Source organism: Salvelinus namaycush, unplaced genomic scaffold (genome assembly GCF_016432855.1).
Source record: "Salvelinus namaycush isolate Seneca unplaced genomic scaffold, SaNama_1.0 Scaffold421, whole genome shotgun sequence".
Classification (NCBI taxonomy): domain Eukaryota; kingdom Metazoa; phylum Chordata; class Actinopteri; order Salmoniformes; family Salmonidae; genus Salvelinus; species Salvelinus namaycush.
The window spans coordinates 9,748-33,413 of NW_024061111.1; the positions used below are offsets into that span (position 1 = coordinate 9,748).

The 23,666-nt window shown below is 44.8% G+C and overlaps 1 protein-coding gene across 2 annotated transcripts in view; it reads left to right on the forward strand.

The window, feature by feature from the left end:
* The first annotated feature begins 6,732 nt into the window (after positions 1-6,732).
* The window catches only part of LOC120041233 (Na(+)/H(+) exchange regulatory cofactor NHE-RF2), a 61,224-nt gene continuing 44,290 nt past the window's right edge, over positions 6,733-23,666 (forward strand). Inside the window, exons 1-3 of one of the 2 annotated variants that reach the window (XM_038986170.1) lie at positions 6,733-7,713; positions 9,792-10,088; positions 10,530-10,574. In XM_038986170.1, the coding sequence (XP_038842098.1) occupies positions 7,507-7,713; positions 9,792-10,088; positions 10,530-10,574 (549 nt within the window). In that variant the 5' untranslated portion in view covers positions 6,733-7,506. The remainder of the gene's footprint in view (positions 7,714-9,791; positions 10,089-10,529; positions 10,575-23,666) is intronic. The other variant, XM_038986171.1, reaches the window with a different exon arrangement.

Consider the following 23,666-nt stretch of genomic DNA (forward strand, 5'->3'; position numbering starts at 1 on the left):
GAAAACAAGAAGAACACGAGAAAGTAAGAAGCTATACACAGGGTCAGTTCCAATAGCATATTTACAATGTGCAGGGATACTGGAGGGATAGAGGGAGATATGTAAATATGAGTGTGTGTGCTCGTGTGTAGATTCACTATAAATGTGTGTGCATGTTATGTGTGTGTGAGCAAATGATTGTGTGTGTGTGTGTGTGTGTGTGTGTGTGTGTGTGTGTGTGTGTGTGTGTGTGTGTGTGTGTGTGTGTGTGTGTGTGTGTGTGTGTGTGTGTGTGTGTGTGTCCAACAAGCTGTTCTCACCATCCCCAGTAGAGCTATACCAGTCCTACACTTTTCCATTTGGAGAGTGAGAAGGCAGTGTTTCCAGCGTGAATGTGAATGTGTATGACGCAGCAATACTCTGATGGCTCTGTATAGCCAGAGGGAATTGCCATGTGTTCACAGAGAATATTTTACAGAGCAAACCACAGCTGTTTTTTTTTTTGTGGTCAAGATAAAGTCATGGCCCGAATCATGGTACAGTATATGGATATCAGCTGCTATTGGTTTTAACTGAATGGAATTGCTACATTGTGGCGAGGGGCGAATATCCTCCACTAGCCAAGTGACTGACAGTGATTTACACCACATGGTAATCCCTATCCTGTCAATTCCCAGACTGCCTTACTCCCACCATCACTTCTCTTCTACCATCCCTATCGACCTGCTTGCCTCTATAAAAGTCCACCAACGTCACTAAAAAAGACAGAGGTCTTCAGGTAAACATCTTTTCAATGGTAAAACTGAAAGCTCCATTTCATATCCACTGATAATAAAAGTAAGGTTTATTGTTGCTCGCTCACTCAATCTTTATTTTTCATGAGAGGGTTTACGGCTTTTCAGACTTGATGCAGCGATACCGCTTGTCGTGAGGAAGCAGAGAGAACAGTCTATGGATTGGGTGGCTGGAGTCTTCCTTTCACACCGCCTCATATAGAGATATTGAATTGAATTGAGACAGAAGCAGAAAGCAAGAGAGTGAGAGGGAGAGTGAGAGAGAGACAGAGACAGAGAGAGCGAGAGATTAGAAGGTGAGTGGAGGAGATGTAGACACAGAAAGCAGAAAGTGAGGTATGAGGAACAGACAGAAGGAGAGTAAAAGAGAAAGGGAGAGATAAAAGGTTAAGAGATAAATAAAGGGTGATTAAAGCCGACTCATAACTCTCCCTTTTCATTTTTCCTCACTCTCTCTCTCACCTTTCTCTCGTTATCATCCTCCTTGGCTCCCTCTCCTCTCAACTTTCTCTCCCTCCCTCCTCTCTCTCCCTTCCTCCCTCCAGTCCTCTAAAGCTGCAGTGTCTACGGATCCTCCGTGTTTCCCAGCTGAATTCATGAATGTGTTTTGGTCTTGTCTGCAGCCCTTGAGCTCTGCACTTCGTCTATAGGGTCTTAGTCATCAGCTGTCTAGTGCATTAGGCATAGAACTCTCTACCTGTTACACACAATTTGCAGGACCTCAGCTCAGAGGAAATGATGATTATGGCTGGTACAAAATGGAAAACGGAACAGAACAGAAGGATTCTCGCCAAAGGTGTGTTTGCATTGTGAGAAGACAAAAAAAGTAATTTAATCATGAATAAGACAGAAAGGAAAACAATGGTGGTATTGCAGACATATCTATTTACGCCCCCACCACGACGCTGGCCTGAGTGGCAATTGCCTGGAAATTGCTATTTTATTTGAAAGGTCTGCCGGAACAATCCTCTGGGTTTAATGGTTTATTGTGTTCCGATGGCCAGATTGAAATAAAGTGGATTTGATTTGTGTGCCCTTTTTAGACTGGGACATCCATTATGGTTAATGTAGGAAGAGGGATGAGGTGGCAAACTGGGACATCCATTATGGTTAATGTAGGAAGAGGGATGAGGTGGCAAACTGGGACATCCATTATGGTTAATGTAGGAAGAGGGATGAGGTGGCAAACTGGGACATCCATTATGGTTAATGTAGGAAGAGGGATGAGGTGGCAAACTGGGACATCCATTATGGTTAATGTAGGAAGAGGGATGAGGTGGCAAACTGGGACATCCATGATGGTTCATGTAGGAAGAGGGATGAGGTGGCAAACTGGGACATCCATTATGGTTCATATAGGAAGAGGGATGAGGTGGCAAACTGGGACATCCATTATGGTTCATGTAGGAAGAGGGATGAGGTGGCAAACTGGGACAGGAAGTGGTCATTTCCTGTTTAGTGAATAATTCCATTTGAGGAAAAGGTGGATAAACCAGTTAGTTAGTTCATTCGTTCATTTGTTACTTAGTTTGTTACTTAGTTAGCTAGTTAAAACTGATTTATATCAACGTTATACCAACTACAAACACAGTGTATATGGTATCTATGTATACCTTCAAGTCCACATGGACTAGTGCAGTACACAGGGAAAAGGGTTTGATTTGGACCAGGCCTTTAGAATCATTATCTCATGTGCAGCCAGTAGATCCAAAGGAAGGCAGAAACAACCATCATTACATTTCACTTCACAACTTCCTGCTACTTACAACTTAACACTGACAGCACTCATTAAAGGTTTTCTTAGCTTAAAACTTTGATTCACCTCTCCTTACTCCCCCTCTCCTCTTTCTTCCATTCTCTCTCCCTTATCCACCTCCAGGACTGCAACTAAAGCAGAATAACTAACGACAGAGAATGATAGATGAGAGGAGGAGTGAGAAAATGAAAGACGGAGAGATATACAACTTAATGCATCGCCGAAAGGCCTGTTTCTCTCCTCTCTTTCCTTTCTTTCTTACTTCCTTTTTCTCTCGCTCGCTCTATCATTTTGGAGGAACTGAAAAATTCTGAGAAAGTAAATGGGGTTTAGATTAAAATTTTAAATGATTGATGGAGAGAGAGAGAGAAAGACAGACAGATACGGAGAGAGAAAGAGAGAGACAGAAAGATAAAGAGAGAGACAGACAGATACCGAGAGAGAAAGAGAAAGACAGACAAATACAGAGAGAGAAAGAGAGAGACAGACAAATACAGAGAGAGAAAGAGAGAGACAGACAGACAGACAGATACAGAGAAAGAAAGAAAGACTGACAGATACAGAGAAAGAGAGAAACAGACAGATACGGAGAGAACGAGAGAGACAGACAGATACAGAGAGAGAAGGAGAGACAGACAGATACAGAGAGAGAAAGAGAAAGACAGACATAAAGAGAGAGAAAGAGAGAGACAGACAGATACACAGAGAGAAAGAGAGAGAGACAGATACAGAGAGAAAAAGAGAGACACAGACAGATACAGAGAAAGAGAGAGACAGACAGATACAGAGAGAGACAGAGAGAGACAGACAGATACAGAGAGAGAAAGAGAGAGACAGACAGATACAGAGAGAGAAAGAGGGAGACAGTTAGATACAGAGAGAGAGAGAAAGAGAGAGACAGTTAGATACAGAGAGAGAGAGAAAGAGAGAGACAGACAGATACAGAGAGAGAGAGAAAGAGAGAGACAGACAGATACAGATAGAAAAAAAGAAAGAGAGAGACAGACAGACAGACAGACAGACAGACAGACAGACAGACAGACAGACAGACAGACAGACAGACAGACAGACAGACAGACAGACAGACAGAGAGAGATACAGAGAGAGAAAGAGGGAGACAGTTAGATATAGAGAGAGAGAAAGAGAGAGACAGACAGAGAAAGAGAGACAGACAGATACAGAGAAAGAGAGAGACAGACAGATACAGAGAGAGAAAGAGGGAGACAGATACAGAGAGAAAGAGAGAGACAGACAGATACAGAGAGAGAAAGAGAGAGACAGACAGATACAAAGAGAGAAAGAGAGACAGACAGATACAGAGAGAGAAAGAGGGAGACAGTTAGATACAGAGAGAGAGAGAAAGAGAGAGACAGACAGATACAGAGAGAAAGAGAGACAGACAGATACAGAGAGAGAGAGAGGAGTAGGAGAAGAGCAGAGGAGGAGTGACATAGAGCCATTTAACAGTACAGTCGTGGCCAAAAGTTTTGAGAATGACACAAATATTAACTTCCACAAAGTTTGCTGCTTCAGTGTCTTTAGATATTTTTGTCAGATGTTACTATGGAATACTGAAGTATAATTCCAAGCATTTCATAAATGTCAAAGGCTTTTATTGACAATTACATGAAGTTGATGCAAAGAGTCAATATTTGCAGTGTTGACCCTTCTTTTTCAAGACCTCTGCAACCCGGCATGGCATGCTGTCAATTCACTTCTGGGCCACATCCTGACTGATGGCAGCCCATTCTTGCATAATCAATGCTTGGAGTTTGTCAGAATTTGTGGGGTTTTGTTTGTTCACCCGCCTCTTGAGGATTGACCACAAGTTCTCAATGGGATTAAGGTCTGGGGAGTTTCCTGGCCATGGACCCAAAATATCGATGTTTTGTTACCCAAGCCACTTAGTTATCACTTTTGCCTTATGGCTAGCTGCTCCATAATGCTGGAAAAGGCATTGTTCATCACCAAACTGTTCCTGGATGGTTGGGAGAAGTTGCTCTTGGAGGATGTGTTGGTACCATTCTTTATTCATGGCTGTGTTCTTAGGCAAAATTGTGAGTGAGCCCACTCCCTTGGCTGAGAAGCAACCCCACACATGAATGGTCTCAGGATGCTTTACTGTTGGCATGACACAGGACTGATGGTAGCGCTCACCTTGTCTTCTCCGGACAAGCTTTTTTCCGGGTGCCCCAAACAATCGTTAAAGGATTCATCAGAGAAAATGGCTTTACTCCAGTCCTCAGCAGTCCAATCCCTGTACCTTTTACAGAATATCAGTCTGTCCCTGCCTGCTGCCATTCCTGAGCAAGCTCTGTACTGGTTGTGCTCCGATCCCGCAGCTGAATCAACTTTAGGAGACGGTCCTGGCGCTTGCTGGACTTTCTTGGTCGCCCTGAAGCCGTCTTCACAACAATTGAACCGCTCTCCTGGAAGTTCTTGATGATCCGATAAATGGTTGATTTAGGTGCAATCTTACTGGCAGCAATATCCTTGCCTGTGAAGCCCTTTTTGTGCAAAGCAATGATGACGGCACGTTTTTTCTTGCAGGTAACTATGGATGACAGAGGAAGAACAATGATTCCAAGCACCACCCTCCTTTTGAAGCTTCCAGTCTGTTGTTCGAACTCAATCAGCATGACAGAGTGATCTCCAGCCTTATCCTCGTCAACACTCACACCTGTGTTAACGAGAGAATCACTGACATGATGTCAGCTGGTCCTTTTGTGGCAGGGCTGAAATGCAGTGGGGATGTTTTTGGGGGATTCAGTTCATTTGCATGGCAAAGAGGGACTTTGCAATTAATTGCAATTTATCTGATCACTCTTCATAACATTCTGGAGTATATGCAAATTGCCACCATACAAACTGAGACAGCAGACTTTGTGAAAATTAATATTTGTGTCATTCTCAAAACGTTTGGCCACGACTGTAGAGCCTGGATGGATGGATTGTGTTCTTTCTGTCAGAGTAACGTCTTGCAGAAAGTGATCTGGTTCCCTGACTGACGTACAGATCCTCCAAGAAGAGACACTAATATCCTGGGATGACACTAATGCCGAAACGTTGGTGATTTACCCAATAAATGACTGGGAGTTTATATATGGAGTGTGCGACGCTCTTTATTTGCAAGTTACAAAGAGACAACAACGTAAGCATATACTGTAAATACAGTATGTGAATATACTGTATCAGAATGTTTTTATTTTATTTTTTGTGTTACTCTCAACAGTTTTTAAATGCAATGTATCCACATTTGTGGTTGTATTGTGTTTTTGAATTGTCAAATAAATCAAACACAAACAAAAAAAAGTAGGCTAAATATAAATAGAATTGCTAGAACCGGCATCCCCATTCAAGTCAATGAGACATACTGGTGCACTGGACATAGAATCAGGAATTCTATTTCTATCTCTTGATCATGTATCATACCTGTATTGTAGAGTAACATAAGGTATATACTTCGTGGCCTCTGCAAATACATTCCTCTGCTGCCACCTGCTGTTTCTATGTATAGACAGCAACAGCATAATATATCCGTATATACAACCTCCTTGGCCTTAGAAAAGACAGAGTAGGGTATCAGCTGACCCTACCCCAATCCTAACCATAGTGGGGAAAATGCAAAACTGACCCAAGATCAGTGTCTAGGGGAAACTTCACCCCAGAGCTGTAAAGACACTCCTCTGCTGCCCCCCTCTGTCTTCATGTATTAGTGCTCCTCTCACTAGTTTGACTGTGACCATGCAGGCCAGACGGGCTCCCCCTTCTGTTGCAGTTCAGCTTGTGCTACTCCGTAGTGAGTGTGTGATAGGGTGCGTTCCAATAACATCTCCCTTCTCCTGAAGTGTACACTTGTTCACTAGTTCCCACAAATCCCCCCCACAACCACCACACACAAAAAAAATGATACTACTATCACTTTTCATACCCTTTTTACATGTATTTCGTAATTTGACCACTTAGGGGCACCATTGTAACATGAACGGTATTCGTAATTGTATGCCATGCGTAATGGTGCTAGAGGGGTCATGTTACACATAAATCGTTATTTACCTGAATGTAATGACAATAAATCATTGTGTTGTCAACATGATACAATTGAGTCCTTTCCGACACAACAAAACAACCTCCCAACTATTTTTGGTGAAGTCGCCATTTTGGATACTTGAGACACCCAGCGAGCACACTGATTGGTCGATTACATGCGGAGTCCTCGTACCTGGATCACCATCCCGTGCTAAACGGCAGCATTTCCACAGCATTCGCTTGATTAGGCTACTCAGTGAGAAAGGACCCCTTCTTAGACCACTCTTCAAGAGCTGCGCTCTGGTAATGACAGCCCCAGGCAAAACTCGTTGATTTCTAGCGAGGGAGGTGCTATTACGCACCAAACGAGTGCCCTATCCAATTATCTGGAAACGCGGCTTGTGTTGTAATTGAATCCTTATTCCCCAACCGGTTGTTATGGATGGAGGTCGAGAGAGGGGTTAGTTAGTGCCTGTTGCTCTTTCCTGGTGCAGCATGTTGCACGGGGGGTCTCTCGCTTCATCAGTCCTCAGGATGGGCAGTTGGAGGGATTGAGGACGCTGCGCCGCCAACAAGAATAATTCACTCGTTTTTGGAGACGATACGGCTAGCAGATATCTTGGCACCACCAAGCAATACGTTCGCCTGGGTCGATAATTTAGGCTATTTTTAGGAGGAGTTTGCCTTTATTACACGTGAAGTTCAATACTGGAATGTAATTTTTAATACGGAGTGTTTTCTTGTGTTTGGAGCGTTTTTTGTGTGTGAAGAACCTGCAGAGCAACTTTTGGAACAAATTACGCATATGAAGAGGATGGTGTTTTACATGTAGAGTGAAAGTTTCGCTCTGCGCTCTGTTGGGTCATTATTGTATTACATTTTTTTTTTTCTGCTTTGCTAACCATATTCAAGAACGAAACAGGTTTAAAGTCCTGGACTGCAGGAGAAATGGCCAGCGAACTGAAACCACGGCTTTGTATCATGACAAAGAGTGAGAACGGGTATGGGTTTCACTTGCACGGTGAGAAGGGGAAGAACGGCCAGTACATTCGCAAAGTTGAGCCCGCGTCGTCAGCCGAAGCTTCGGGTCTGCGCCCGGGGGACCGTGTCATTGAGGTGAACAGGGGAAATGTGGAGAAAGATACGCACCATCAAGTGAGTATAGCACATCACGAACTGTCCAACTCCATCCGATTTTCTCTGTCAGTGGACTACATCGACATGTTTAATATGCGCCAGCAGTATACCACTGCTGGCTTGCTGCTGAAGCTAAGCCGGGTTGGTCCTGGTCGGACGCTAGATGGGATACCAGATGCTGCTGGAAGTGGTGTTGGAAGGCCAGTAGGAGTCACCCTTTCCTCTGGTCTAAAGATAATTATCACAGGGCAGTAATTGGGGACATTGCCCTGTGTAGGGTGTTGTCTTTTGAATGGGTCGTTAAACAGGTGTCCTGACTCTCTGTGGTCACTAAAGATCCCATGACACTTATCGTAAGAGTAGAGGTGTTTACCCTGGTGTCCTGGCAAAGTTCCCAATCTGGCCCTCAAACCATCATGGCCACCTAATCATCCCCAGTTTACAATTGGCTCATTCATCCCCCCTCCTCTCCCCTGTAACTATTCCCCAGGTCGTTGCTGTAAATGAGAATGTGTTCTCAGTCAACTTACCTGGTAAAATAAGGGTTAAATAAATATGTTATAAGCCTAGTGTTTCAGTAATGATATTGTCATGAAAGTGACAGACAGACAGAGAAGGACACGGAGGGGTCAGCTACTGTATCATCCATTGGCGTTCAAAACGTTGGAGCACTTGACATTTGATTTGATACTTATTCACTGCACCATTAATATGGTTTTATAAGCTTATTATACCTGTATAAAATAATCATAGTATACAACAATGGACAATACCAAAATACACCATTACTTTAGCTCCCCTAAAAAACTCAGTATTACCCCATGGAGTGGCATAATATAAATCATACCAAAACCCCTAACAACTTTTTCAGGTTAAAATATCCACTTTTTTACGACTAGGCACTGTAAGACACAGTGCATGGTTACATGGCACTCTAACCAAGTTGTTTAGTCTAGAATGTTCTATGGTCTGTGAGAATAAGCAGACAGTCTAGACAGTCTTTCAGCAGTTACTGGAAGACATCACACATCTCCCTATCATCAGCTGCTGAGACTGCCTGGTCACACACACCACACATACACACACTCACACTGCTGTGTTGATAGTGATCTGAGTTCTTAGTGAATGGCTGTGTTGTATCTCTGATGGGCAATGGCAGCCTGAAGATGAGACAAACACACCTAAAGCAGACATAGCGTACATGAGATTGAAGTGGAGCCAATCTATTCCAGTGATGTAGGATGTCTGAAATGGCTGTCATCATGTTAGTTGCATGTCAGCATGTATCACCTCTGACATTGTGACCCAGGATGAGACATATAGTAAGCCCTGCACTGTAAATGTGTAACACGTTGGTTCGGTGAGCCACACTCACATGATGAGGAACCTAGCCTGAGACCTTGTCTGAGACCTTTATAATACCTAATACTTATAGACTTTAGCTCAGTGGGCTAACACAGTCTTGTGGTGCCCATGCAGGAGACCTGGCATCAAAACCTGGTTAGTCACGTGTACTCCAATGGGTATGCAATCAATCTGGACCTCATAACCAACTGTTCTATAAATCACCAGAGTTCCAGACGTCCTCGTTGTGTTTACATCCCAAACCCTTCCTCCCTAGTCCCTTACCCCATGCCACTCAGCAGTAAGTCATCACTGGCGGAGACAGACGTCTACTGGGATGTCTGGGACAAGGGAGACCCACTTTAGACACTTCAATAAAGAGGCTGACATGATGTAGGGTCCAGATACTGTAGAGAGTGTTGTGTTTCTGTCTCCCATCACCCCCTATTCCCTGTAGTTCACTACTTCCTTATCATGTCAATTATCATGTTATTACTCTCATTCTCTTTGTCTCCCTATCTTACGCTTTCATCCTCTGTTCCATTCAAAGGGCTTTATTGGCATGGGAAACATATGTTTATATTGCCAAAGCAAGTGAACTACCGTAGATAATAAACAACAGAGTAATATATACAATAAAAAAATGAACAGTAACACTCACAAGTTTCAAAGGAATATACACATTTCAAGTGTCATATTATGGCTATGTAGTGTTATAATGATGTGCAATAATGATCTCCCTCTCCCCACAGGTGGTGCAGAGGATCAAGGCGGTGGAGCAGGAGACCAGGCTGCTGGTGGTAGACCGGGAGACGGATGAGTACCTCCGCAGCCTGCGCCTCGTCTGCACCGAGGAGATGGCTGTCCGTCTGGGGGGACCCACCTCTGTGTCCCCTGCCTCACCCCCAGCCTCACCGCCCCCCTCCTCGCCCCCGGCCTCCTCACCCGCGGCCAAGAGAGAGAACGGCTCCGTGTCCAAGCTGCCCGCCACCCTGACCAGGGAGGTACCCAAGCCCACGCGAAGGTCTCCGTCGCGGGCCGCCAAGAAGGTGCGTACCCCCTCGGTTGAGACTCAATGGATGTTTACTCTGTAGGGGTGTTGTGGTGGTGGGTTAGTGCTGCGCTGGAACAAAAGCTTCCACATGCACAAACACACACCAGAGACCACCAGCTGACATAGATAAATTATTTTTTCACTGGAGTAGGGCTGTGTTCTTGACTTAGTGCAGGGCTGAAACAAAATCCTGCACTCATATCTGCACATCAGATATGGACTGAAGGCTCCTGGATCAGGGGATGGTATTTCGGGGATTATGGCTAAAGTTAGGGGATGTTCGAGAGAACATACAGTACTTACTTAGGCCTTTGAATTCCTTATGGAATTACACGCTTCCAATCTCTTCCAAACTCTTCTGTCCTGCACCATTCCTTCAAGGTGTTGCTAAGTCAACCCCACTTTCTTCATGTCTTGTTCTGTGTCACCCCTCCAGGTGTTCTTGGGTCTTCCTCTCTTGCTTTCACCCTGTGGGTTCCAGGTAAGATCGAGTTCAAGGTTAGCTCAAGGGTAGCTAAACCAAAACTGCTATCTGCTATCTGCACAGTACCCTGCTGTCACAGTGTGCTGGTATTTGAATGTGGGTCAGCATTCTCTCGCTGTAGCAGCCAGAGAAGCCGATGTATAACATCTGATTGCCTTTAGTCACAGATCTAGGGTCAGTGTATCTTCCCCAAATCATAACCTCCACTATTAGGGGGAGACATATAAATTGACCTTAGATCTGTGTCTAAGGGTGACTCCATCCTATACCCGCTGAGATCTGATTACCTGGGTCTTGTTTTTCGAGCTGGCTGACTGAGCTCCAACCTGATCTGATGGCCTAGATTAGATTAGACCTGTCCTCTATTTGAGGGGAGCCCTGTCCAAGACCTGTCAACACACAGTAGTAACAATGTGTGTCTGTGTGTGTGTGTGTGTGTGTGTGTGTGTGTGTGTGTGTGTGTGTGTGTGTGTGTGTGTGTGTGTGTGTGTGTGTGTGTGTGTGTGTGTGTGTGTCAGATGGCAGGATTGGTTCCAGACTTCTTGTAGTTGTAGTGGTCAGAAAGGCACTCAAAGGTCAAGGGTCATTACATCACAGTGGTTATGATTCTGACCTAATGGACAATGCAGCAATTCTCCCTGTGCCAAGTACCTCAGTGACATCCTGTGGCTGTAGAAACTACTATCCACACAGTATTACAGTAGACCTCAGAGTAGAAGTGCTGAGCTAGGATCAGTTTAGTGTTTTAGATCATAATAAATAAATAACAATAAATAAGATGGATGGACAGGGGGACCTGATCCTAGATCAGCACTCCTACTCTGTAAGGCTTTATGAATAGGGACCCTTGGGTGAACATGTTCTGGTGAATGGTTGTATGTGCAGATGTCTGAAATATGATAGCCCTGGCTTATAGCCCTGGGCTGAAAACAGTTTGTTTTCTCAAATCTAGTTCAAGTATTGCATGTTGATTTGGAAAACATTTCCGTTGGGTCCCTGTCTTCCTGACAATCTACTCTACTTTAGTTTTCATCTGCAAGATGAGGCTTCTCTGCTTCTGTTTCATGCATTCAACAGAACATGTGTTTTCACTTACGCTCGTCTTGCCAATTGGTGCACGATGCAGAACCCTTATTTCTACATAAGCACTGACAAGGCCAATCAGTGTGTGTGTGGGGGGGGGGGGGGGGTGCTGTGGTGCGTGTGGTGTATGTGTGCGTGCAGTGCAGTGTGTGTGTGTGTGTGTTTAGCCTTTGCTCAGCTGCGATCGCTTTGTGAGCCGTGGAGAGAAATCCCAGCAGCCTGAGGGGCCAGAAGGCCTAACTAAGCTCAGGAAATGTATCTCTCTCTCTCTCAATCTCTCTCTGCCCAAGCTTGCCTGAAGAGAACATAAAATACACAGAGATCCCAGAAACAAATCCTTTCCAAGTGGAGAGGAGGAAAGGAGAGGAGAGGAAAGGACTGAGTTTGGGAAACCCTGCACAACAGCCAGTCAGTGGGCCAGTGTAGGGTAGTGTGGATGTCTGGAGGACACACACACACTCTCATGTATGCATGGCATGCACACGCACACTCACACTCTCATGTATGCACGGCACGCACACTCACACTCTCATGTATGCACGGCACTCACACTCATGTATGCACTGCACGCACACACACACTCTCATGTATGCACGGCACGCACACTCACACTCTCATGTATGCACGGCACGCACGCACACACACACTCTCATGTATGCACGCACACACACACACACACACACTCATGTATGCACGGCACGCACACACACACTCATGTATGCATGGCACGCACACTCACACTCATGTATGCACGGCACGCACACTCACACTCTCATGTATGCACGGCACGCACACACACACTCTCATGTATGCACGCACACACACACACACACGCATGTATGCACGGCACGTACACACACACACTCATGTATGCATGGCACGCACACACACACACACACACACACTCTTATGTATGCACGGCACGCACACACACACTCTCATGTATGCACGGCACGCACGCACACACACACTCTCATGTATGCACGGCACGCACACTCACACTCTCATGTATGCACGGCACGCACACACACACACTCTCACGTAGGACTAGGGTCCTGCAGCTGGACATGCCTATGGTAATGTGTAACAAGCTGTGGGTGGACGAGGAGGAGATATTTCCTGTTTCATCACAAAGGGATCATAGTGTGTTTGTGTGATATGTGCGTGCATGCATGTGTCCACTCTAATCCACAGAGCTAAAATAATGTATTTATTTGTTGATATAGTATAGCTGGTGGCCAGGACTCATTATAAAATAATAAAGGGACAGTATCCGGTCTGCAGCCTTTAGCTGACCCCAATGCCTGTACTCTGTCAGTGTCCCAACTGAGAGTCCATGTTTTATAAGAGATGGATTTCAGTCTAGATATGCAATATAAAACATGGGCCATGCATCTGTAACTTCCGTTGCAGACTCCAGAGGCTGACGTAGAGTGAGCGGGGGGGGTACGACTGGAACGTCCCTCCTAGCTGTCAGTACCAGCCGTCTGTCTCACACCCTGTCTCCCACACACGTCTGTTTTCCCGCCTTGGCCTCCGCTGTGGTCCGTAAAACAGACGTATAAACGTCTGACCAGCTGGATGGATGGGGGACAGGGAGGGAGGGGCTCTGTAGCAGGGCAGCTGCTCAGTCTTTCACAGGATGGCTACTCAACCACAAAGCAGTTGTGATCAGTTTTAGATGTGACTGTTTTGGCTACTCAGTTATCTAGAACACGAACGGACCTCTCTTTTCCTCTCCTCTCTACTGTGTATGCAGTGAGCCCAGTTAGCTACAGTAAGTGCTGTCAGGGCAGCCAGACTCCTAGGGTTACCTTGAATTCCAGGACTTCCTGGGGGGAGGAGTCGAGGGAGGAGCTGAGGGATTAGGCTCCAGTCTGCAGCCCAGTCTGTTCTGAGGCTGGAAAGTAGTGCAGGCAGCGCCTCCACAGAGCTCCACAGACCCCCTGTCACCAACCATAATCACTAACACATTGACCTAATGTGTGTGTGTGTGTGTGTGTGTGTGTGTGTGTGTGTGTGTGTGTGTGTGTGTGTGTGTGTGTGTGTGTGTGTGTGTGTGTGTGTGTGTGTGTGTGTGTGTGTGTGTGTGTGTGTGTGTGTGTGTGTGTGTGCATTACTGCCTGTGTAAGTGGGTGTATGCATGCTTGTCTGTATGTCCACGTGCCACCTTTTGCATCGGTGCATCTGTGTGTGTAGAAGTTATACGATTCTCACTGGGGTTTTCTGGGTTTTATCTCCCTTCATCTTCTGTTTCCCTGCATTCCTCTACTGTTTACACTCCTGTAGATTTGAGAGACAGCTAAGAGAGTCCAGAAGAAGAGATTGACTCAGAACCAACTGATGTCAGGCTGTACTGACTGTGTGACTGTACTGTAGCTGTACTGACTGTGTGACTAGCTGTACTGACTGTGTGACTGTAGCTGTACTGACTGTGTGACTGTAGCTGTACTGACTTAGTGACTGTACTGGCTGTGGGACTGTAGCTGTACTGACTGGGTGACTGTACTGGCTGTGGGACTGTAGCTGTACTAACAGTGTGACTGTACTGTAGCTGTACTAAATGAGTGATTGTAGCTGTACTGACTGAGTGACTGTACTGTAGCTGTACTGACTGAGTGACTGTAGCTGTACTGACTGAGTGACTGTAGCTGTACTGACTGAGTGATTGTAGCTGTACTGACTGAGTGACTGTAGCTCTACTGACTGTGTGACTGTAGCTGCGCTGACTGTAGCTGTACTGACTGTGTGACTGTAGCTGTATTGACTGTGTGACTGTAGCTGTATTGACTGAGTGACTGTAGCTGTATTGACTGTGTGACTGTAGCTGTACTGACTGTGTGATTGTAGCTGTACTGACTGTGTGACTGTAGCTGTACTAACTGTGCTGACTGTAGCTGTACTGACTGAGTGACTGTAGCTGTACTAACTGTAGCTGTATTGACTGTGTGACTGTAGCTGTATTGACTGTGTGACTGTAGCTGTACTGACTGTGTGATTGTAGCTGTACTGACTGTGTGACTGTAGCTGTACTAACTGTGTGACTGTAGCTGTACTGACTGTGTGACTGTAGCTGTACTAACTGTGTGACTGTAGCTGTACTGACTGTGTGACTGTAGCTGTACTGACTGTGTGACTGTAGCTCTACTGACTGTGTGACTGTAGCTGCACTGACTGTGTGACTGTAGCTGCACTGACTGTGTCTGTGCTGACTGTAGCTGTACTGACTGTGTGACTGTAGCTGCACTGACTGACTGTACTGTAGCTGTACTGACTGAGTGACTGTAGCTGCACTGACTGTGTGACTGTAGCTGTACTGACTGTGTGACTGTAGCTGTACTGACTGTGTGACTGTAGCTGTACTGACGATGTGACTGTAGCTGCACTGACTGTGTGACTGTATCTGCGCTGACTGTAGCTGTACTGACTGTGTGACTGTAGCTGCACTGACTGAGTGACTGTAGCTGCACTGACTGAGTGACTGTAGCTGCACTGACTGAGTGACTGTAGCTGCACTGACTGAGTGACTGTAGCTGCACTGACTGAGTGACTGTAGCTGTACTGACTGAGTGACTGTATCTGTGCTGACTGTAGCTGTACTGACTGTGTGGCTGTAGCTGTACTGACTGTGTGACTAGCTGTACTGACTGTGTGACTGTAGCTGTACTAACTGTGTGACTGTGGCTGTACTGACTGTGTGACTGTGGCTGTACTGACTGTGTGACTGTGGCTGTACTGACTGTGTGACTGTGGCTGTACTGACTGTGCGACTGTGGCTGTACTGACTGTGTGACTGTGGCTGTACTGACTGTGTGACTGTGGCTGTACTGACTGTGTGACTGTAGCTGTACTGACTGTGTGACTGTAGCTGTACTGACTGTGTGGCTGTAGCTGTACTGACTGTGTGTCTGTAGCTGCACTGACTGAGTGACTGTAGCTGTGCTGACTGTAGCTGTACTGACTGTGACTGTAGCTGCACTGACTGTGTGACTGTGTGACTATACTGACTGTGTGACTGTAGTTGTACTAATTGTGTGACTGTAGCTGTACTGACTGTGTGTCTGTAGCTGCACTGACTGAGTGACTGTAGCTGTGCTGACTGTAGCTGTACTGACTGTGTGACTGTATTAACTGTGACTGTAGCTGTACTGACTGTGACTGTAGCTGTACTGACTGTGTGTCTGTAGCTGCACTGACTGAGTGACTGTAGCTGTGCTGACTGTAGCTGTACTGACTGACTGTAGCTGCACTGACTGTGTGACTGTAGCTGTACTGACTGTAGCTGTACTGACTGTGTGACTGTAGCTGTACTGACTGTGACTGTAGCTGTACTGACTGTGTCACTGTAGCTGTACTGACTGTGTGACTGTAACTGTACTAACTGTGTGAGTGTATTGACTGTAGCACCGGGAATGCAACCCCCTTATGCACAATGTACACACATGAATAAAAATGTGTATGATGGGGAGAAAGAGAGCGCTAGAGTAAAGAGAGAGAGAGAGCTAGAGTAGAGGGGAGGGAGGGAGGGAGGGAGGGAGGGAGGGAGGGAGGGAGGGAGGGAGGGAGGGTTGTAATATTATGTACATATGTAAATAGTGGTGGATATAAAACTCAAAACAGGAAGGAGAACGTTTTCTCATTTTCATCCGTAAGCACAGCAGGATTACCTATACAGTAATGTGAGTCGTGTCCAGCTTTCTAAAAAGTCTTATTTAACGACTCTAATAGAATCCTACTGAGGACAATGACTGGAGCTGCAGAGGGAGTGGGACAGTTATATAACACATATTATAAACTGGGAGGTTTGAGTCCTGAATGCTGATTGGCTGACAGCCGTGGTACATCAGACCGTGTACCACGGGTAGGACAAAACATTTGTTTTTACAACTCAAATTACGTTGGTAACCAGTTTATAATAGCAATAAGGCACCTTGGGGGTTTGTGGTATATTATGGCCAATATACCATGGCTAAGGTCTGTATTCAGGCACTCCGCATTGCGTTGTGCATAAGAACATCCCTTAGCCGTGGTATATTGGCCATATAACACACCTCCTCTGGCCTTATTGCTTAATTAACAGGGGGTGTGGGTATATCTGAAGGCTGCTCTCCACACAAACACAAGCACTCACACACGCACACACGCACACAAAAAGAGAGAAAGAGAGACACACACGTATGCACGCACGCACACACTGACAGGGGTCTAGATATTACAGTAGGCTGCTCTGTCTAACCTAGCCAAGACTATTTCCTCCAGGTGTATATATATATAGACTGATGTAAAGAGACTCACTCCAGGGCCTAACAGCGGATAACAGCTTCCTGAGACATAATCAAAGAAATCAAGGAAACAGAACACCCAAACAGAGGGGCGACGAGAGGGGCGACGAGAGAAGATTGTGTCATTATCGAATGAAAGAGTTTCATCTTTTGTTTGCCTCTCTCTCTTTCTCTCTCAATTTCAATTCAATTTAAGGGCTTTATTGTTTAGATTTGCCAAAGCAAATGGGGGCTCCCAAGTGGCGCAAAGGTCTAAGGCACTGCATCTCGGTGCAAGAGGCGTCACCACAGTCCCTGGTTCGATGAAAAGGCTGTATCATATCCAGCTGTGATTGGGAATCCCATAGGGCGGCAAATTTGTTCTTAAACCTGTTGAGGACAGAGGGCGCTGTTTTCACTTTGGGGGAAAAACGTGCCCAATTTAAACGGCCTCGTACTCAATTCTTGCTCGTACAATATGCATATTATTATTACTATTGGATAGAAAACACTCTCTAGTTTCTAAAACCGTTTGAATTATATCTGTGAGTAAAACAGAACTCATTTGGCACAAACTTCCTGACCAGGAAGTGGAAAATCTGAAATCGATGCTCTCTTCTAGGTCCTGCCTATAAATGGGCATGATACATATTAGTATACATGCACGTCATACACCTTCCCCTGGATGTCAAGAGACAGTGAGAGAAGAAATGGGGTGTTTATCATGGTCTGAGATGGAATAAATCCTCTTGGCATGACGTGTCACCAGTTTCCTGTTTTCAGGAAGGCGCGAGGTTGGACCTGGAATTGCCTTCTGAAAAGCTTTCGTTATAGGCGACTACTATCTCCGGCTTTGATTTTATTTGATACATGTGACCATATCATCGTAAAGTATGTTTTTTCAATATAGTTTAATCAGATTATTGAAATTTTTTCGGGAGTTTTGCCGTGTTCCGTTCTCTTCCGTTTGTTGACATGGAGAGCTTCGTGCCACTTGGCTAGTGTGCTTGCTAAATCGAGAGGGAAAAAGGACGTTCTAAATCCAAACAACGATTGTTCCCGACAAAGGACCCCTTGTCCAACATTCTGATGAAAGATCAGCAAAAGTAGGAAACATTTTATGATGCTATTTCATATATCTGTCGTACATGTGAACTAGTCGTTGGCGCCCAGCTTTTGGGTACTCTCTAGCTATACCGAAGCTGTATGTCGTAATGAAGTTATTTTTAGAATTCTAACACGGCGATTGCATTAAGAACTAGTGGATCTATCATTTCCTATACAACATGTATTTTTTAGTTATGTTTATGAATAGCTATTTGGTCAGAATATGTGTGTCAGAAAAAGTGTCAGAAAAAAATCCGGACGTTGTGGGAAAAAGTAGCTACGTTAGCACAATGTATAACCACTGATTTCAGCTCTAAATATGCACATTTTCGAACAAAACATAAGTGTATGTATAACCTGATGTTATAGGACTGTCATCTGATGAAGAATATCAAGGTTAGTCAAAAATTATATATCTTTTACTGGTTTGTTACGATCGCTAACTTTTGCTGCTGGGAAATGGCTTGTGTTTCTGGCTATTGTGGTAAGCTAATATAACGCTATATTGTGTTTTCGCTGTAAAACACTTAATAAATTGGAAATATTGGCTGGAATCACAAGATGCCTGTCTTTCATTTGCTGTACACTATGTATTTTTCAGAAATGTTTTATGATGAGTATTTAGGTATTTGGCGTTGGTGTCTGTAATTATTCTGTCTGCTTTCGGTGCAATTTCTGATTGTAGCTGCAATGTAAACTATGATTTATACCTGAAATATGCACATTTTTCGAACAAAACATAGATTTATTGAATAACATGTTATAAGACTGTCATCTGATGAAGTTGTTTGTTGGTTAGTTTGGTTGGTTCTTGGTTAGTTAGGTTGGCTTTGTGCATGCTACCTGTGCTGTGAAAAATGTCTGTCCTTTTTTGTATTTGGTGGTGAGCTAACATAAATATACGTGCTGTTTTCGCTGTAAAACATTTTAAAAATCGGACATGTTGGCTGGATTCACAAGATGTGTACCTTTCATTTGCTGTATTGGACTTGTTAATGTGTGAAAGTTAAATATTTCTAAAAAATATATTTTGAATTTCGCGCTCTGCCTTTTCAGTGGAATGTGGGAGGAGTTCCGCTAGCGGAACGCCAGAGCAGTACAGGTTAACTGACTTTTCTTTTTAAAGCAGGTGGAATAGATAATAAACAAAAGTGAAATCAACAATAAAAAAATCGATTCACACACTTGCCAATCAGACCTTACCATTGGATGAATGAGTAGGTTTTAACTTGCCAGTGAAATGGCGAAGGAAATGAAAACGGAACCATGTGGTCATGAGGATGTATCCCTTACCTTTCCACACAGCTTAGTCAGCAGCTATCACCTTAACACTTACCCAGTCACACAAACACACCCCCCTCTCTCACCTTCTCCAGAAGAGGCGGGGCTTAGTCTTGTATTGTCACCAGCACCCTTGATAAAGTGTCAGGTGTCACTTTCTCACAGCATCACACAGAGCAGCCTCAGCCAGACACACACACACACACACACACACACACACACATACACACACACACACACACACACTACTCTTCTCATGCGTCTGTGGTGCTGGTGGTTGAGAACAGGTGTGTGACATCATTAGGACTGTGTCTGTGTGCGTGCTCATTCACAGTTATATCACCTTACTGTGTTGGCATCAAGCAAAACTATTATGTCACTTGGTTGTGTGGGGGTTGGCGCCACTCATTATGACGTCAGTAGAGTGTGTACGTGTTGGGGGGGAAACAGGTAAAAAAAAAAAAACTTGTTGACCTCCATATCTATGTCGCACACACACACACACACACACACACACACACACACACACACACAGAGAGACACACACACAGACACACACACACACACACAGAGACAGAGACACACACACACAGAGACACACACACACACAGACAGAGACACAGACACACACACAGACACACACACAGAGACACACACACACACACACACACACACACACAGACAGACAGACAGAGACACACACACAGAGACAGAGACAGAGAGGGTTGACTCATAACCCGCTTGCCCCGATGTTATATCCACGGGGCGGACGGGTTTCGGGTCATTAAATATTGTTGTTATGTGTGATGATTCTGAGACACTATGCAAATTCGATGGTCACAAGACAGACTTCAAATAGGCCTGTGGCATGTCAAGGGAACTGTAGCCTACTGTTTAGATGGGTTAACTGGAAACTGAAATCTGGACGCTGACTGTAGGTCTATAACCTCTCAAATAGCCTTATTATTAACTCCTGCAGAATTAAGCATTTCTTGCAGTAAAATCATACACCAAATGTAGGCACAATTTGGACTTGGGAACAGGTGTGGAGAAATAGGATTTCTTTCTTTCAGCGTCTTGAGAGAGAAAGCAAATGCGCAGTTAGATACCGTCTGTAGAGGTGCGGTCTTCATCAGCATCATAAAATGTGATAGTATTTCGGCCACATAAAATATGCATCCAATCAGAACTGAAATCTGATCAGAAACTCATCGGTTCGTTTTCACAGCTTTCTATTTCCTGACAACCGGTCAGACTGATGTCATCTGGACATCTTTTCACAGAAAATCTTTGTTTCTTTGTGTTACTGCATTTTCTCCCCAGTCACTAAATGTCTTTGCTCCGCGAATGAAGATGACAGAGAACTTTACTGACGTCAATTAGATTGAAGCACTCATTCTATCGATCTATTACATTATTCTGTTGAGCAAGTGTTTATTTAGTCTTCTAGGGCAACATATAAAGACAAGAGAGAAGCTACGTGTATATAATTATAGACAAAATATAGAAAATTATAAGCAGAAACATAATATCTAAATTATTTTTAAAAACCAGTCCTGCCCCCCTATCAAAAAGTATGGGACTGTAGCCACATGCTCTATGTTTGGGGTCGGGTGCTGGCCTCAGACTTTCACATATAGTTGGGCAGTTGACGATGTTTTATTAGCAATTGCAGGCGGGTGAACAAACAGCTGTCCCGCACACCGCTAACACACACACACACAGTAATGTTCACAAGCACCTCTTAACATCTTCAAAGCAAATACAATTTTATTTGTTACTTGTGCTGAATACAACAGGTGTAAACTTTACCGTGAAATGCTTACTTACGAGCCCTTAACCAACAATGCAGAGTAAAAGAAAACAATTTGCTAAATAAACTAAAGGTAACCCAATGAAATAACAATAACGAGGCTATTTACAGGGGGTATCGGTACTGAGTCAATGAGCAGGGGTAAAGGTTAGTCCAGGTAGTTGAGGTAATATGTAGGTGGGGGTAAAGTGACTATGCATAGATAATAAACAGAGAGTAGCAGCACCGTATGTGAGAAATGTGAATGTATGTGTGTGGCGTCAATATGCAAGTGTGTGTGTGTGTGTGTGTTGGAGTGTCAGTGTAGTATGTTTCGGTGTGTGGTTAGCATCCAGTGGGTATACATCGAGCCTGTGCGAGAGACTCAGTGCAAAGAAATATGAATCAAATAAGGGGGTCAATGTAAATAGTCTGGGTGGCCATTTGATGAACTGTTCAGCAGTCTTGTGGCTTGGGGGTAGAAGCTGACCAGGAGCCTTTTCACATCCGCCTGATAAACAACCTCTTCACCCACACATGCACAAGCACGCACATACACCCTTTCCCACCCACTCTTAATACTAAGACTGTATATATATACTTAATACTGAACCCATGGTGGAACCTGGTGAGGAAGACATGGTGGAACCTGATGAGGAAGACATGGCGGAACCTGATGAGGAAGACATGGCGGAACCTGATGAGGAAGACATGGCGGAACCTAGTGAGAAAGACATGGTGGAACCTATTGAGGAAGACATGGTGGAACCTAGTGAGGAAGACATGGTGGAACCTAGTGAGGAAGACATGGTGGAACCTGGTGAGGATGACATGGTGGAACCTGGTGAGGAAGACATGGTGGAACCTGGTGAGGAAGACATGGTGGAACCTGGTGAGGAAGACATGGTGGAACCTGGTGAGGAAGACATGGTGGAACCTGGTGAGGAAGACATGGTGGAACCTGGTGAGGAAGACATGGTGGAACCTGGTGAGGATGACATGGTGGAACCTAGTGAGGAAGACATGGTGGAACCTAGTGAGGAAGACATGGTGGAACCTGGTGAGGAAGACATGGTGGAACCTGGTGAGGATGACATGGTGGAACCTATTGAGGAAGACATGGTGGAACCTGGTGAGGATGACATGGTGGAACCTATTGAGGAGGACATGGTGGAACCTAGTGAGGAAGACATGGTGGAACCTGGTGAGGAAGACATGGTGGAACCTGGTGAGGTGGAAACACTGACAAACTGCCCTGTCTTCAAAGTCCCTACGTCTGATGCTGTTAGTCCAGTGATGATTATGAGGGCAGCCAGGGACATGTTGCTATTGATGTGGCGTTGATGTGGCTATTCTTCCCACAGTGGTTGAGGCCAGGGATTTTCTGTTGAGTTTACGACACTGCTTCTGCTGGTTTAGAAGCCATATTGACCCAGAAACCCCTAGCCACAGCTGGGCATAGCGTTCTCTGTCAGAACACACACTGTGAGGGTTTTGTTGTTCTTCTGTCAGACTCTGTAGTGGTGATTATCTCTCTGAACTGTGAGTTGCTGTGAAAATTGGGCATCTTTTTGTGCAACCCCTAATGCCTTTTGGAGACTCTCCCTCCCTCTCTGTTCCCCCCTCCTCTCTCCCCTGTCAGACTCTGTACTGGTGTCTAAGTCTTGATGTAGTTGACAGAACGGAGTAAGTTGTTTACTGTCAAATCCTCTGAGCTTTTGGTAAATCCACTTGTTTCTGTGGGATTGAGGTCGTTGCTTATGTCTCCAGTGATTTCATTCCCCCACTGGGCACAGACGTCAGTTCAACGTCTAGTTTTTAGTTACATTTGGTTGAGTGTCAACTAACGTGAATTCAGCAAAACAATTCACCATGTCATTGGATTTAGGTTAAAAGTTGGCTGAAGAAAATACAACATTCCCTTATGTTGATGAGTTTTTGCAAATCCAATCAGTTGATTCAACTTCATCACATTGAGAATGTTTTGTTGTGTAAATGATGTGATTCAAGCAGTCTTTGCCAAGTGGACAGTTACCATATGTGCCCCACTTCCATTTTCCCAGTGTCTGTAAAGTAACATTAGCTTAGTGCAATCACCTGTGTGTGTTTGTGTGCTGTACTCGTGCCCTATGTGAGTTGTATACTGGTACGGTCATATGCAATTGGTTGAATAGGTGCTAGTATCTCTCCAGGTGTCGCCATCCACTGTGTCAGAACACACTGACACACTCTCCAGTCTGAAGCGTGTGTCTGGACCAGGGCAGGGTTAGACTAGTGATTGACCTACTCCCTCATAAGCTTGGATGTTCTTCTTGCAGCGTAGAGACCCAGACACACACACACACACAACCCTCCTCCTGCATTACAACATCATGTTGAGGCTTTATGAAGGAAGGCCTAACTGGAAACATCTGCTCTTCTCTACCTCTCACATCTGTATATATAAACAACCCGGGGGGGTGGTCCTAATAAGTGTGTGTGTCCTAATATGTGTGTATGTGTGTGTGTCGTAATGTGTGTGTGTGTGTATATGTGTGTGTGTGCGTGTGCGTGTGGGTGTATATG